The sequence below is a fragment of the Phaethon aethereus genome (assembly GCF_964289735.1).
Source record: "Phaethon aethereus genome assembly, chromosome: 5".
Taxonomy (NCBI): domain Eukaryota; kingdom Metazoa; phylum Chordata; class Aves; order Phaethontiformes; family Phaethontidae; genus Phaethon; species Phaethon aethereus.
In genome coordinates this window covers 38,166,796-38,180,763 of record NC_138579.1, presented here as the reverse complement: position 1 = coordinate 38,180,763, position 13,968 = coordinate 38,166,796, and the positions used below count along the sequence as shown (strand labels likewise).

At 38.4% G+C, this 13,968-nt stretch overlaps 1 protein-coding gene across 1 annotated transcript; it reads left to right on the top strand.

The window, feature by feature from the left end:
* On the top strand, positions 1–9,669 carry ATP6V1D (ATPase H+ transporting V1 subunit D; the record flags this gene model as incomplete). The annotated part of the gene is made up of 9 exons (XM_082001009.1): positions 1–41; positions 2,751–2,868; positions 4,010–4,089; positions 5,469–5,536; positions 6,224–6,268; positions 6,747–6,850; positions 7,277–7,343; positions 8,816–8,894; positions 9,528–9,669. The coding sequence occupies 9 exons, from the start codon at positions 1–3 to the stop codon at positions 9,667–9,669; spliced, it is 744 nt and encodes a 247-aa protein (XP_081857135.1).
* Between the last annotated feature and the right edge of the window lie 4,299 nt (positions 9,670–13,968).

The following is a 13,968-nucleotide window of genomic DNA, read 5'->3' as shown; positions in this document are numbered from 1 at the left end:
ATGTCGGGCAAGGACCGCATCGAGATCTTCCCCTCGCGGATGTGAGTGTCCGCCGGGCCGGGCCGGGCCGGGCAGCCGCCGCCGCCCCCGCCGCCCCTGCTGCGCCGCGCCGGCTGAGGGGCGAGCGGCCCCTGCGCCACCCCCGAGCGGCCCCGGCGGCGTGAGCGGTCCCGGTGCGGCGGCCGGGCCTGCCCTGTGCCCCGAGCACAGCTGCGGGAGAGGGTTAGCGCCGAGGTGGGAGCGGCGGGGTTTGGGGCCCGTGCCCGGGGCAGCCCTGGGGGCCACGGAGGCGGGAGCTCTCTGGGCTCCCGCGCTGGAAGTCGTCGCGTTCGTTGTGTATCATCTGCTGCTGCCCCGGGCGCTCTGCGCCTCCGAGGAGGGTCTCCCTCTGGGTGTTGTGTAAAGCAGTTGAAGGCTGCAGGTAGATCTTCAGTTTCTCTTTTCAGGCTCAAAATTAGCTCTTGTCAGCTCATCAGGGAGCCATTGCAGGGTCCAGTACCAAGACGCGAGCAGTTAGCTTCCCGGGGAGGGGGCTATTTAAGATCGTGCAATTACGCAAACCTTTATTTTAAAAAGAGCAATCTGTGGAATATGTATAAGAAAAAATGCACTAATCCAACTGTAGCTTCCATTTGCTTTTTCATGCGCGATACTGCTGTACAAGAAGTTGACCAGAAAGTGTTAAAAAAGAAGAAGGAAGTAAAATGTGTAAAGTGCAGTGGACAGTCAAGTAATTTTCCAGATCCTGACAGCAAACTATTTGTCATGAAATCAGATGTCTCCTCACAAGGCTTAGAAAGCTACCCACATTGGAACGAACACAAACAATTGAAACTGATGTTAATAGAATCGCTGTTTTAATAATGCTGTTCAGTTTCTCTTCAGAACCCTCCAGGACAGAAAGACTTTGCCTTAAGGTGAAAGGCAAATCTTCTTGCATAAAATTGGGCTGATGCCTGGATGTAGTCTTTATAAAAATGTGCCTTGCAGAACAGAAAACCTCAAATGTAAAATAATAATTACTGCCCCATGCATGAGCTCAGGACATAGGAAATAACAGTTTGTATGGAAAGATTACTACATTACATGGTAAAGGTTCTGTTTTGAAACTTAGTTCAGAAATAAATTATTGCATATGCTAAGTCATCTGGTCTCACTCCTGCTTTTTGATAGTGCACTTTTCATTCAGATTACCTGTCCAAAGAGGAGGCACTTCAGCCACATTTAAAAGGTATCTGGTTTTGTGGGCTGCTATGTCATTGTGGCAAGAAGGTGGTGATGTACGAAGGCTTAATATTTACAAGCCCTGATTCAAATGAGGTAATAGACCAATAATGTGGGTGATGTTTTGATAGGAATCTAAGTTGGAATGATAAAATAAAGCTGGCCTGCCTCTGCAACAATTTTTTTTTCTTAACTGACAGAACAGAATTTCACAAGGTTTGGGGTTTTTAGGGTTTTTTTGTTTGTTTTTTTTTAATCTTTATGAAGTGGCTTGCTGGTGTGAGCCTCTTCTGTACTTGTTATGATCGATTACAGAAGCTGCTCAGTCTCCTTGACAGTAAACAAGACTTTGTTTAATGCACTCTCAGAACCTGTGAAATCTTGCTTGAACTAGAAGGTCAGCCAGTCTCTGGCAGGTGGCGAACAGAACGAACTAGTTCAAGGTGGTGACAGAGACCTGCTTGTTGTGAAAGTAAAGCTGCCTTTTTACTCTTCAACTTTTTTTTTAATCATAAACATTCAGGAAGTATTTGTCCTTCTCAGTTGTAAGTATTTGGTAGACATGGAGCTATTCTCATGACATGCCAGTAGATGTGGAAAGTAATGGATTCCACTCTGTAGGTAGAATCTTAATTATACTTACTTTTTTCCAAGGTCAGAGAGGAAGTGTATAAGGCTTCTTTTTGCATAGAGTTGGCTTGAGTATTGTCCTTTGTGTGTAGTGACTGCATGTACAAAGTGGTAGCTTAAGGTAGCACAGCTTGTGGTTTTTGCAGTATAGCTCCCGCTATTCTAATTAACTTACATCAAAAAGATTCTTCAAATTAAAATATACTCCACAGCAGAGAGGGAAGCAAAGTTGGAATCCTTTTTCAGTTCCTAATTCCATACAAGAAACCTATAAGTGTGCTACTGGAAGTAAAGGCTATACAATGCTACATGTAGCTTACTAATATCCCTTTAGACTGATGCTACTTCTGATTGTCTTAAATAGCTTGTAAATCTCCTGTGCAGCATATGGAATCACTGTACTTTCTGACTTTCTTTAAACCAGAATGTACGAGTGCTGTATCTTGTTGCTGTGTAAAATCAGAACACAACATCAACAGTTATAATCACATGAAGAATTTGCTGTGTTTTTGCTGATTTTGAGCTGACATAGCAGTAAAAGAGCTTAAAAGCAATACCAGTGTCACACTGACGGTGGGCTTTTGGGGTAGTTTGATTTTTGGTACATTTCTGGTACTTGTAAGTCATCAAGAAAAATGAAAACTCTTACTTCCTATTTTGACCTCACAGATAACCTTGTAATTCTCATTGATGATGGAGATAAATATAATAAATTCCCTTGATTTTAAATGGGAGTATAAAATTCTACTCTGAAGTGACCATCCTGTTTTACTGCATTGATGTTCCTTGGTTGCTTCATAATTTCAGTCATGTCCACGTCAGAAAACTTTGTGTAAGTTTTTTCCTAATCCCTTCAGATAATGCAGGACATTTTTGTTTATTTGTCTGTTTAACAGGGCTCAGACCATTATGAAGGCTCGTTTGAAAGGAGCCCAAACAGGTCGTAACCTCTTGAAGAAAAAATCCGATGCTTTGACACTTCGATTCAGGCAGATCCTTAAGAAAATTATTGAGGTAGGTAAATTAGAATTTTCCTCTGTTTGGCTCACTTTATTTGAAATCTATCTGTTCTGTCAGTTGTGCATTCCCATTCTGCTAACTTCATTAGGCAGGCAGGAATGTAGGACAACTTTGTGGAAAACCTGGTTTTTGTAAGTGAGGCTACTGAGGACAGATGAGCAGGATTATGTTTTCCTGGCTGCAATGACACAGAAATTTTGTAAGCATTAATATTGTTCACGTCTTTCCAACCTGTCCAAGGCTCTGCTTTCTTTTGTGTCCCAAGTTCCCTGTCATCCCTTCAGCATTACAGGGAATTTGCTCTGATGCTGACAAACACTTTAGGAGTGGATTTAACATGTTCTGTAGCCTGATTTTTGTTGCTTTATCTGGCGTGAGAAAATACTGCAGATCTATAATGTTTCCTGCATGACTAGTTACACTAGAAAGCAGAAGTTTTGTCCAGATGGAACTCGTTCCTTTACGAAGAAACAAAGAGTCCTGCTTCTTCCTTTGCAACATGAATGACAAATCTAAGATACTAGGTAGAGCCTAATATGGCTTGTCCTGTTCTACCATACTAGATGGGTTTTAGTTGTACTGTTTTGGCTGCAACTGCTACACTATCCATGGTTAGCAGTAGTGCTTTGTTGCCATGCTGTAGACAAGCTCTTGGCACTCTGTATCTTGTTTCCTATAGACTAATACACAAAGGCTCTTGCTTCTCAATTGGGAAAAAACGGAGCAGGAGGAGAGTGCAGCTTCATGAAGCCACATACGCATCTGTATGTTGAAAAACAACTTCAGCTGTCTCATAGTATTCAGTAAAATACGAAGTAAGAGTGTTTTCCTACTGAACCATTTTATTGTTGTGATTTAACCCCCATGTAGTAGAATTTTATGATTAAGACAGACAAGACTTTTGCCATTTCTATGAGTTCTACACTGGGACTGGGCCAGTGAAACAGCTGAAATATTTATTTTTTTGCCAGTCACCTGGGAATTACAATTTACAGTTTGAGAGTAAACTACACATACAGGAATTTATCACTCTCTTAAATTCCTCATTCTTCTCTTTATGCTGTTAATTAGTTACCCTGGAAAAGGAATAATGATGTGCCTTGCATTTGCTGCCTCTTTTTTTTTTTTTAAACAGACTAAGATGCTGATGGGTGAGGTGATGAGAGAAGCTGCCTTTTCACTTGCTGAGGCAAAATTTACAGCAGGAGATTTCAGGTGAGGATTGGTGATCTTGTGGATGTCCTACCCATGGGAAAGAACGATCAACAAATTGTTGATTTCTCTTTTGGAAAGAAAGTGAAATCCTTAAATGCACTTTAAAAAGAAAAAAAAAACCAGTAGACAAGGTAGGACAGGATGAACTGAATTCCATTAGGTAAAGGTGGGAGACATCACTGCAGGAGAGAGATAATTTGCATAATGATGATGTATACTCCAGTGGAAGCTAAACAAAGTGGAAAGATTAACAGAATTTACTTTACGTACAAATCCTTCATTTGAGAAGGTGTTGCTTTTTGCATCTTGGAATCTAAAATGTAGGGAAACAAGAATTTATAGCAGAGTATTGGACTATTCATTATCTTGATCTTTCTTGTGAATTTGAGGACCGGATGTAATGTGTGTTATTTTCTCCCAGTAGTTCATACACAAATTCTACTAATTGTTCTAACCTCCTACCTTACTGACCTCTTACCTCACTAGGGCTAGCAAGGGCTGTATGAGAGAAGGGAAACAAATATTTTTCCTCCAGTAAGATATTTTTTAATTGTGTTTTAATAAATTACAGTTCTAACCAGTTTTTTTGTGTAATTCATTCGAGTGCGGCAAAGTGTTAATGATTCAGCTGATGGTACTACCAATTAATGAGGAAGAGCTAAGTGATCAGACACAGTGATAAGCTGTGTGCTGCTGGAGAAAAGTCTTTTTGCCCTTTCATGTGGATAGGGTGCTGTTTCCTGTCCTAACCGGTCGCAGTGTTTAGCTATAAACAATTGACAGATTCCACCCCATAAGCAAACTGTACGTCAATAGAAGAGTTAGCTATAGTGACCTGTTCTTGGAAGACCTTAAGACACTTTGTAATTCTTCAAGATGAATTGTTGTACAAGCTTAAGTTTGTTAATACAATAGAGTTAGTGGGTAAACAAATTCCTAACTGTTCTAAAAGAACAAGTACATACAGACTCAAATGAATAAACTGTTGTGTGCATTAAAGCCTTGAAATGCCTTCACTTTTATTGGGAAAAAAGTTTCACAGGTTGATTAGACTCAATGTGTTAAAGTATTTTTAAGTAAATTGCCAGATAACTGGCTAGTTTTTAGATATACTTCATATACTTGTTCTAAGACATTTCTAAAGTTACATTTCACAGACTCTGTTTACATTTTGAAACATTGCTGGAAACCTATTTCTTTCAAAGCTTCTGTGTTAGCATCAAAGTCTGTGCAATGAATTGCATAAAGAACTGAGTGGAAGACAATTTCCAAATCTTTACAGCTATTTGATAACTATTTGATAACTTCATCTTGTGTATAATGATGACTTAATGAACCACTTCAGCTTTCCTCATTGATACATGTTTTCTTCCTTACAGTACCACTGTGATCCAAAATGTGAACAAAGCTCAAGTCAAGATCAGAGCTAAAAAAGACAATGTAGCAGGTGACTCTTTTCCAGAGGATGAGTATTTCATCTCTTAAGGGAATTGTTGGAGGAGACTCTGAAATATGCAAGAATGTATCCAAACACTGTCTCCTCTTCTTTATTTATTTCTCTTACTGATATAACAGTAGCAAGACTTGTAATCTGCTTTTTCCACATACAGCAGATATTTTTTGTATTTAGTTAGTTACCTCTCATAAAATTAAATTAGTGTGCGTAACCTGCAGTCCGATTTCGAGATCTTCAGACAAAGCATAACTTCCACAGAGCTTTACTGAAAAGTAGATCAGGAAATTAAGTATCAAAAATTAAATAAGTTTCAGGAAATTAAATATCAATAATTGTCTATGAAGAAAACAAGAAAGATAAATCAGGATTGAATGCTTAAATTATTCCTTAAGCACAGGGAATACATTACTAAACAGAAACATATTAAACGGAACACTGAATAAACGGGAATACTTCCCTGTGTCTAGATCTCTGTGATTTCAATACGGTTTTGAAGTTCCATATTAAGATGTCAGAACCAGCATGACTTAATCATTCCAAGCTATATAGGAAGATTTTTGGAAATAAAACTCTGAGTTTACATGACTTATTAGAAGCAAATGGGGTAAAAGTGAGTTGTACTTAATAAATCTATAAACCTTTATGTCTCTTACACACATTCTTGTTCGCTTTTGTCAGGTGTAACCTTGCCTGTTTTTGAGCATTACCAGGAAGGAGGGGACAGTAAGTACAAAACAAGTATTTTCTACCTTATATGTACTTATGGCTATTCTATGCTATTACAAAAATACTTGCCATGTCATGCCATGCTGATAAGTCAGTTTACATCATAGGCATAGGTGTACTTATTTCCTCTGTGATGCTTTGCCATGTTCTGTGACATGGAGGGGTTATTAGGGACTATAGTGGATTTTAATTTCCTAAATCAGTAAGGTTTTCAGATGAGGAGAAGTCTTATCTTGAATTACCAGGTTTTGAGACTGGTAGGTCTTAAACGTGGAAATGCACAACAATGATCTGTAGTGACATAAACCACTATAAAGACAATTTGTTAATGGGCAAAGGCTTTAGCTTGTCTCTTGCTGAGCTGTCTGTATCCCTGTAGTTTGCAAACTACTAATTATTATCTAGTAAGACAACACCATAGTAGCAATAGCAACAAGTTTCCCCTATTTGATGATTTTTTTTTTTTTTTTTTTAGGCTATGAGCTGACTGGTTTGGCCAGAGGTGGAGAACAGCTGGCTAAGCTGAAGAGGAACTATGCCAAAGCTGTGGAGCTGCTTGTGGAACTGGCGTCCTTACAGGTTGGGGGGAGGAAAAGAAGGGGGTTGCTGGTTTCTCACTGTTCTGAAATGAAAGTAACATAGCTTCAGTGATCATAGCTTAAGAGTTTGAGCTGTACTATACTCCTTTAGTCCCAGTGCTGTACAAAGTTGTAAACCTTTTCCAGACATAAAACAGTTACATTACTGCTTCAAAGAAGTCCTTATTCCTTAATGCTAAGAAACAACTTTTTTTGGGGAATTGGTATTTGTAACTGCTAATCTGAAGTGTTCAACGTGCTACCAACATTAGTAGAAAAAATTCTGCCTCTATCAAGAATGTAGTCCGTAATGCTACATTATAGGTTTGGCTTTGGCTTTCAACTGCTATTTGGTTTTGTGTATAGAATTGATAGAAATGCTAAATTTGTCTTGTTATGTATTAATTATTTAATCCCATTCCATCAGACGTCCTTTGTTACTTTGGATGAAGCCATTAAAATAACAAACAGACGTGTGAATGCAATTGAACATGGTGAGTATTTTTCCATTTGGGATGCATCATATTTTTCTGTCTCCATGCAAGATGAGGAGCAGGGTCACGGAAACCACTCTTCCTTTGGCTGTTTTCTTTTTAGTAGGATTTCTAACCAGTTCAAGAATTCTTCAGAAAGCATTACAATGAAGCATATTGCAAGTAAAAACAAAGATTAAAAGCCTAGTGGAATGGAGTAGAGTACACAGATATAAAGAATATGCAAAGATGAGACTGTAATCAGGAAGTTGTATTGAGAACTTATAGAACAAAGATTTCACAAACATATTCAGTAGTCTCTGCTAGTGACTTTGACTTATTTGGTCAAGTCTGTTGACTAGAAACAAAAGACAGGATGCTTTTATGTGTTGAGGTGTCCTAATAGCTAGTATGATAATTTTTAGAACTGTAATGGTGGTGCCCAGTGGAGAGCTGGTAACTTCTTTTTGTTGGTTTTGGATGGGATTGCAGAGTAGGCATCCAGAGAGAAATCCTGGTAACCTATTCAGATTTGTGTTACAGGAAACAGAACAGTTGTAATGTCAATACCCTGGTATTTTTCTTTCATCTGAACTCCTTATCCTTCATGTTCTTGTTTGTAAATTTGTTTCTTGCAATTTCTTAAATACTACCCCTGCACAATATTGCTGCAAATCCTTTTGTTGCATTAGCCAGGGTGCTTCGATTATTTCAAGTTCCTTTCTGAGTTGATAGCTGGGATTTAATCATCTTTCCATGTATGCAATAACCTGTTTCAGTACATGATTCTAAACCAGCTTTTTCAGTACTGTTTTTTCATAGACTTGTTCCTTTGAACGTGCAGGCTTATCACTCTGCAAATTTGACTGTAGAAAAGGTTTCCTCTGCAGCCTTCCAAATAACTTTGCTAGTGCTGATAATAGCTTTCTCCTTTCAAAAAGTGATTCTGACACATAGCTTGCCCAGTTGGGTGTTAAAGCTTTGTTTAATATCTTATCTCGTCCCTTGTGACAGTGTTATATTTGAATATTTGTTTTCATAATGGCTTTTTCAAAGAGAGATCATAATTCTGTGAGTAAAAGAAGTGCTACATTGAACAGAAGTTTCTGAAAGAATGCAATGAAAGAACATAGTTTTAATTCAAGTCTTGCCCACCTCTTACAGGATTTTCTTTTTAACCACTTCCATGGGGAAAATGGACCTTAGAAACAGTCAGGGATTAGTGCTTACTGATTCCATTGCATCTTTCAAAAGAACATGCTATGGGAGATGCTGTGATGTTCAGTCTTAGTTTAGTCCTGGACTTACTGAGGACGGCAATTTTGTGTACTTGTCCATAATGAAATACTATGGTCTCCCATGAACACCACATAAATTTCCCCTAGCCAAAAGAATTACTAGATTGACTTTAAATAACCATCTGTGCACTGCATTAGGTAACTTCCTGGCTAATATAACAGCAGTCCAACAACTTCCTTATTTATATTTTTTAGTCATTATTCCTAGGATCGAGCGTACTCTTTCTTATATCATCACAGAACTGGATGAACGAGAACGAGAGGAATTCTACAGGTAAATATCTAAAACAAGACTAGACCGGTCTCTTTCTCAAATAGACCATTCCTCAGAAGGGCCTTATAAGAACTATTCACCAAATCTGGCAGTGAACACTGTTAAACATAACCTGATTCCTATTGCACATTGAGTTTCCGGAGCTGGGCAACTGGTGATCTGCAATTACTTATCCCAAAGTTACAAATGAATCCCTACCACTAGGTTGTACATAGCAGTTGTTATCATTCCTCCAGAGGGAATGATGTGATACACTACGCTGAGGTGTTCTGCCTTAAGGACATCTCTGCCATAGAGGTCAGTGTTTTGGGCAACCTGAAGCAAAAATTTCAAACCTGAAATGAATTAAAGGAGAATTAACTTAAAGACAAGTGGAGTAGTATAATGCAGTGCTTAAGGTCAAGAATCGAATAATAGTTTGGATGAAGAAATGCGTTCATCTGTAGAGATGAAGGTTTTCAATGGCAGCAGCTAGTGATAAAAGCATTTTGCCATTTGTTACAGGATTTTATTTTCCTGGGGAACTTCTCCAGGCAGCTTTATCACGTCCACATTACATGGCATCTTTGTTGCTAGCCTGTTTTATGAAAACATTGTGTTGCTTTTACAGATAAACCACATTTCTTTTTACAGGTTAAAGAAGATCCAGGAAAAGAAAAAAGTATTGAAAGAAAAATCTGAGAAAGAACGGGAGCTGCGGAGGGCTGCTGGTGGGGAACATGAACCAGCCAATCTCTTAGCAGAAGAGAAGGATGAAGATCTTCTCTTTGAGTAACCCAGCACAGTTGTTGTATATGGAGCAGGGGACCCAGAATACAGAATGTCCAGTTGCAATATAATTCAGGACATGTTGCCTCACTGATACTTATGTGGCTTCTCAGTTGGTGTATGTCTCGAGTTGAACGGATTGTGGATTTCTCCTGGGAGATTAGAAATCTGGGAACTTGACTGCAGCACAGGAGGAAAAGGAGAGATGAGTCAGGTGCTTTACTGTAAGGAAAGCTTCTATTGCATGTTCAGCCTGTTTCTTCACCTAGTAGGACTGACTGTCCATAGCTGTGGTTTTTGTGGGATGGTTCTGGATTTGCCTAGTCAGATGCCTCTTTAATTCTTCCCTTTGCTAGTGCAAGCAGAAGAAAATGTTATTTAGGGAGGGAGATGCATGTAATGTTCTTTACTGCTGAACTATTAACATTGCTTAAAGCAGGTATTGGCACAGCTGAAGTCAGATGTCAGTAAAGACAACTCTAGTTTTCTAACCTGCTGATGAAATCCAGAGTCTTCTGTGATTTATTTTTGTTGCACGATTGTTACCATTGGCCTAAAACATCTATGGTTTTAATTAGAGGTTCAGCCAACTTGTGTACTGTCTGTGCTAGAAACAAGTAAAAATTTAAAATATTAAAATATCTGATGTCTGGCTCAAGCTGCTAGAAGATGGTGGTCTTAAAAGCTTGGAAACTGTCATGTTGATTTCAAAATAAAACCTTCTCCATCTCCTGCCCCCAACCTAGAATCCTGACTGGGCATACCTCTCTTCAGCCTGTGCCCACATTCACTTAACTTTTACTACTTTAGGTAAGTGACCAAGGAGAAGGGGCTTGCGTCTGCCACAAACACAGAAACCCTTCTCGACTATCCAGGTGCATGTTGCTCCAAATCTTCATTGCAAGAAGTAGGCTGGCAAGTAAGGCAGGGTTGAAGGTACAGTGGTCCCTCCTTGCTGCGATTCTTCATGTCCTAGGTTGATAGGAGAGTGGCTGATAAACAGGCTGTCACTGAATGCTGCTCAGTTTGAAGGGGTGTTTTCCTGAAGACATTGGTTTGCAATTTGCAAACTGAACGCATGCAGTAGCGGTAGTACTAGTACATTGTCTCTAGTACTACTAGTCTCTTCAAGGTAAGCATCTTGTTTTAAACGTGATCCAGCACATAACTGCAGATGCAGGGTAAGTGCAAGGAAATTAATTTCTATTAACACCTTTAAAAAGTAATTTTATAATTGTATGAAGCACAAGGCCATTTTTTTCTCTTTTGAAGCTGAAGGCAGCACAGCTGAATAAGTCCATACTGTGTTGTAAGATACAGGTCTGGCTTGAAAGACAGAAACTGTAGATCTGAGGACATGTTGTTACCTCTCCCACTGGATGCATGGCGACAGAAGGAACAGAGAACATCCTCTAGGGTGCTGATGGGTCACAGCATCTTTCACACATTCAGCAAAATGGCAGAAAGAAGACTCGCAAGATGCACTACAAGAAGTAAAATTGTACAGTGATTTATTTTAAATCTAGAAATATTTTACATTTTTACATTAGTGTGCAGTTCATGATGTCTCAAAATACAGAGTGCAGATACATGTATAAAAGTACAATGTGGGGCTAGCCACAGGTCTCAGTAAAATTACCTTAATTATTTAAGGCATTGAACCCCCCATCTTATATTTTAAAAAGGTCACATAATTACATTCAAAAATTCTTTTATGCAATTCAGCTAACATTTATTTTTAATTAAAGGACTGGTAAAAATGCAGATACCCTCCTTTTAGTCTGATAGAGCTCACTACAAAGCCTGTGATAAGGTTGAAGAGTTTCACCAGTGAAGTCTGCATATTCCTTTTAACTCTCAAGGGAATTAACACACATTCTTCATTAACGAAGGCAGAATAATTTCTCACACAGGTAGTCCCGGTTCCAAACTGGCAGCAGACAGACAGCCAGGTACATTTCTCAGTGCTGCTCAAGCCCTTCCTTTCAGCCGGAGACAAAGCTAACATTGGTTATAAACTATCACAGCACCTCTCCACATAGATGTCGGCAAGTACTGCATGCCTTGGGAATTAAGAGAGCAGAGCTGAACTTCAAGCAACATTCTTTAAGTCTACATTCAAAAGCTTATTTGTATGAAAACAGCTTCTGTACACCAGTTCAGAAAAAATGGGGAGACAAACGTTAGTGAAATACATTAATGGCATGATTTACTGACTGCCCATGAACACTGAATACCTAAGGGGTTCAGCAACCATCTTGAGCTGATTGTGACTGCAAGAATTTGGACAGTACCTAATGTAGCTGAGCTAGGTTACCCTTATATTTTACTGCTTTCCACCTTCTTGTCCAACTATACTAAGAGTCAATACCAAAAAGCCCAATACATCTACAATCATCTTTTTAAAAAAAAGGGTAGAATCAATACAATATTTTGTCATCTATGAAATGCTCACTACCCAATATACCTGAACATTGTAGTTGTCATAAACTATGGATTAAACTGACAGCATGCCTGCAATGTGAGGCAAAAAGCCATTATTTTGAATATCCAGCCCTTAGGTGAACAGCTAGAACATTATTACTTCTAACACTGAATTGAACTAATGATACTAGAGTTTCCAAACCTTTTTCTTTCTGAAGGGTCATTATTTATCCCCACTAATTACTTAATTGCTTTTCAGACCTAAATACTAAACAAACCAGCAAATAATTTTGCTTTCTAACAAGACAGGAATGCACTCTATACTTCCATTTTTCAATACAAAAATGTACTGAATGTTAGTTCAGTAACTAGGAAAGTTATCTGACAGTTTCTTTATATCTGCTGTATACCTTGAGCTCTCTATTTAAATGTGGGTGTGAATTTGTTCCATTAACATTTGCAGAAAGAATATAGGCAAGACAGAATGGAAAATACCAACTACTTTTTCATTCTTCAACATTAGACAGGAATGAACTACACAGTGATGAAACTCCAGTGTTTTACCTGTAGGAGCAAAGAGACACTATGGCTAAAATTTAGAGATATTCACAGTCAGGGTTCTTCGTGCTACCCAAAACCAAAACAGCCAAGACACTACTATTCAGTTAGCTTCAGCGATAGAACAGCCCTACTGCAGATGCACAGCCTTAGTAGTTAAACCTTCACAGCTCAGAATCATTTGAGGATGCAGGTGTTCTGATCTGCTTTGCAGAACACACTAGGATACAGACCCTACCTTTTGCTCACTTGTTTCAAGTTTTGTTTGTTTTAACAATTACAAATATTCCCCTTTCTTGTGACTTCTCAGTCAGTTACCAGTGTTTTACACAAACTTTCACTGCAGTACTGAGCAAATGCAGGACAGTATGTTGATTAGTGAATTACAATACTCATTTATAAAACAGTAGCTACATTCAGCTATTTTAATTCCAGTTAGTTATCCATTAGACAACAGCCACAAGATGAACCATTTGCAGAGATTAAAAAACCTCACTACCTTCCAATGTTCAGCACATCAATCTATTTTAGTCAGTATTCTGTTATAAAACATGAGAACTTAAGCTGACTTAAGCAGCATGTCTTACAAGTTTTTCACAAAAATACAACCTCTGCCTTTCTAAACATCTCTACAGATCTGTGGAAAACAGCAGCTCCAATCAATGTGTTTTTAAGAAAATGCCATAAAAATACCACATCTAAAAAAGCAATATAATATTCATCTTTGGACCTACAATTAATGTGCAGTCAAATCTGATTTAAAAAGTCTGACTAAAAAGAGACAAGGATTGAAATATTTACATTATACACATTTCCCAATTACAGTGCTATTAGTAAGTGGAATGTTTGAGAATTAAAATATTAACTCAAGCCTCACAGGGCAGCTCCAGACTAGAGCAGCATCTTCATTCTGTGTATTTTTTGAACAGGAGAGGTTAATTTTTTTTATGTGTAGATTATATATGCCCAATGATCTGTAGAATTATGCTCCTGAACTACCATCATGTCCCACAAAGTCATTAACTTAAAGTGTTAAATAACATTCATATTTATAACTATGTGACAGCATGAACTGTATATACACACACACACGTATACTTAAAACCTTTGATTTCATAAGGGTGATTCTAGGTAAAAAAAGGTGGATTTATGTATAAAAGTAGTTGCTACAAAAATCTATCTAAAGCTTTAGAATTTAGTACTGACAAGGTCTCCATTTCTAGACCACAGAGAAAGAAAACTTGGACAATCTTTAGATCAGTTCAATTGGCTCACAAGCTGATTAGCGTATTTTTTCAATAATACGCAATTTCACTGGCAAAGG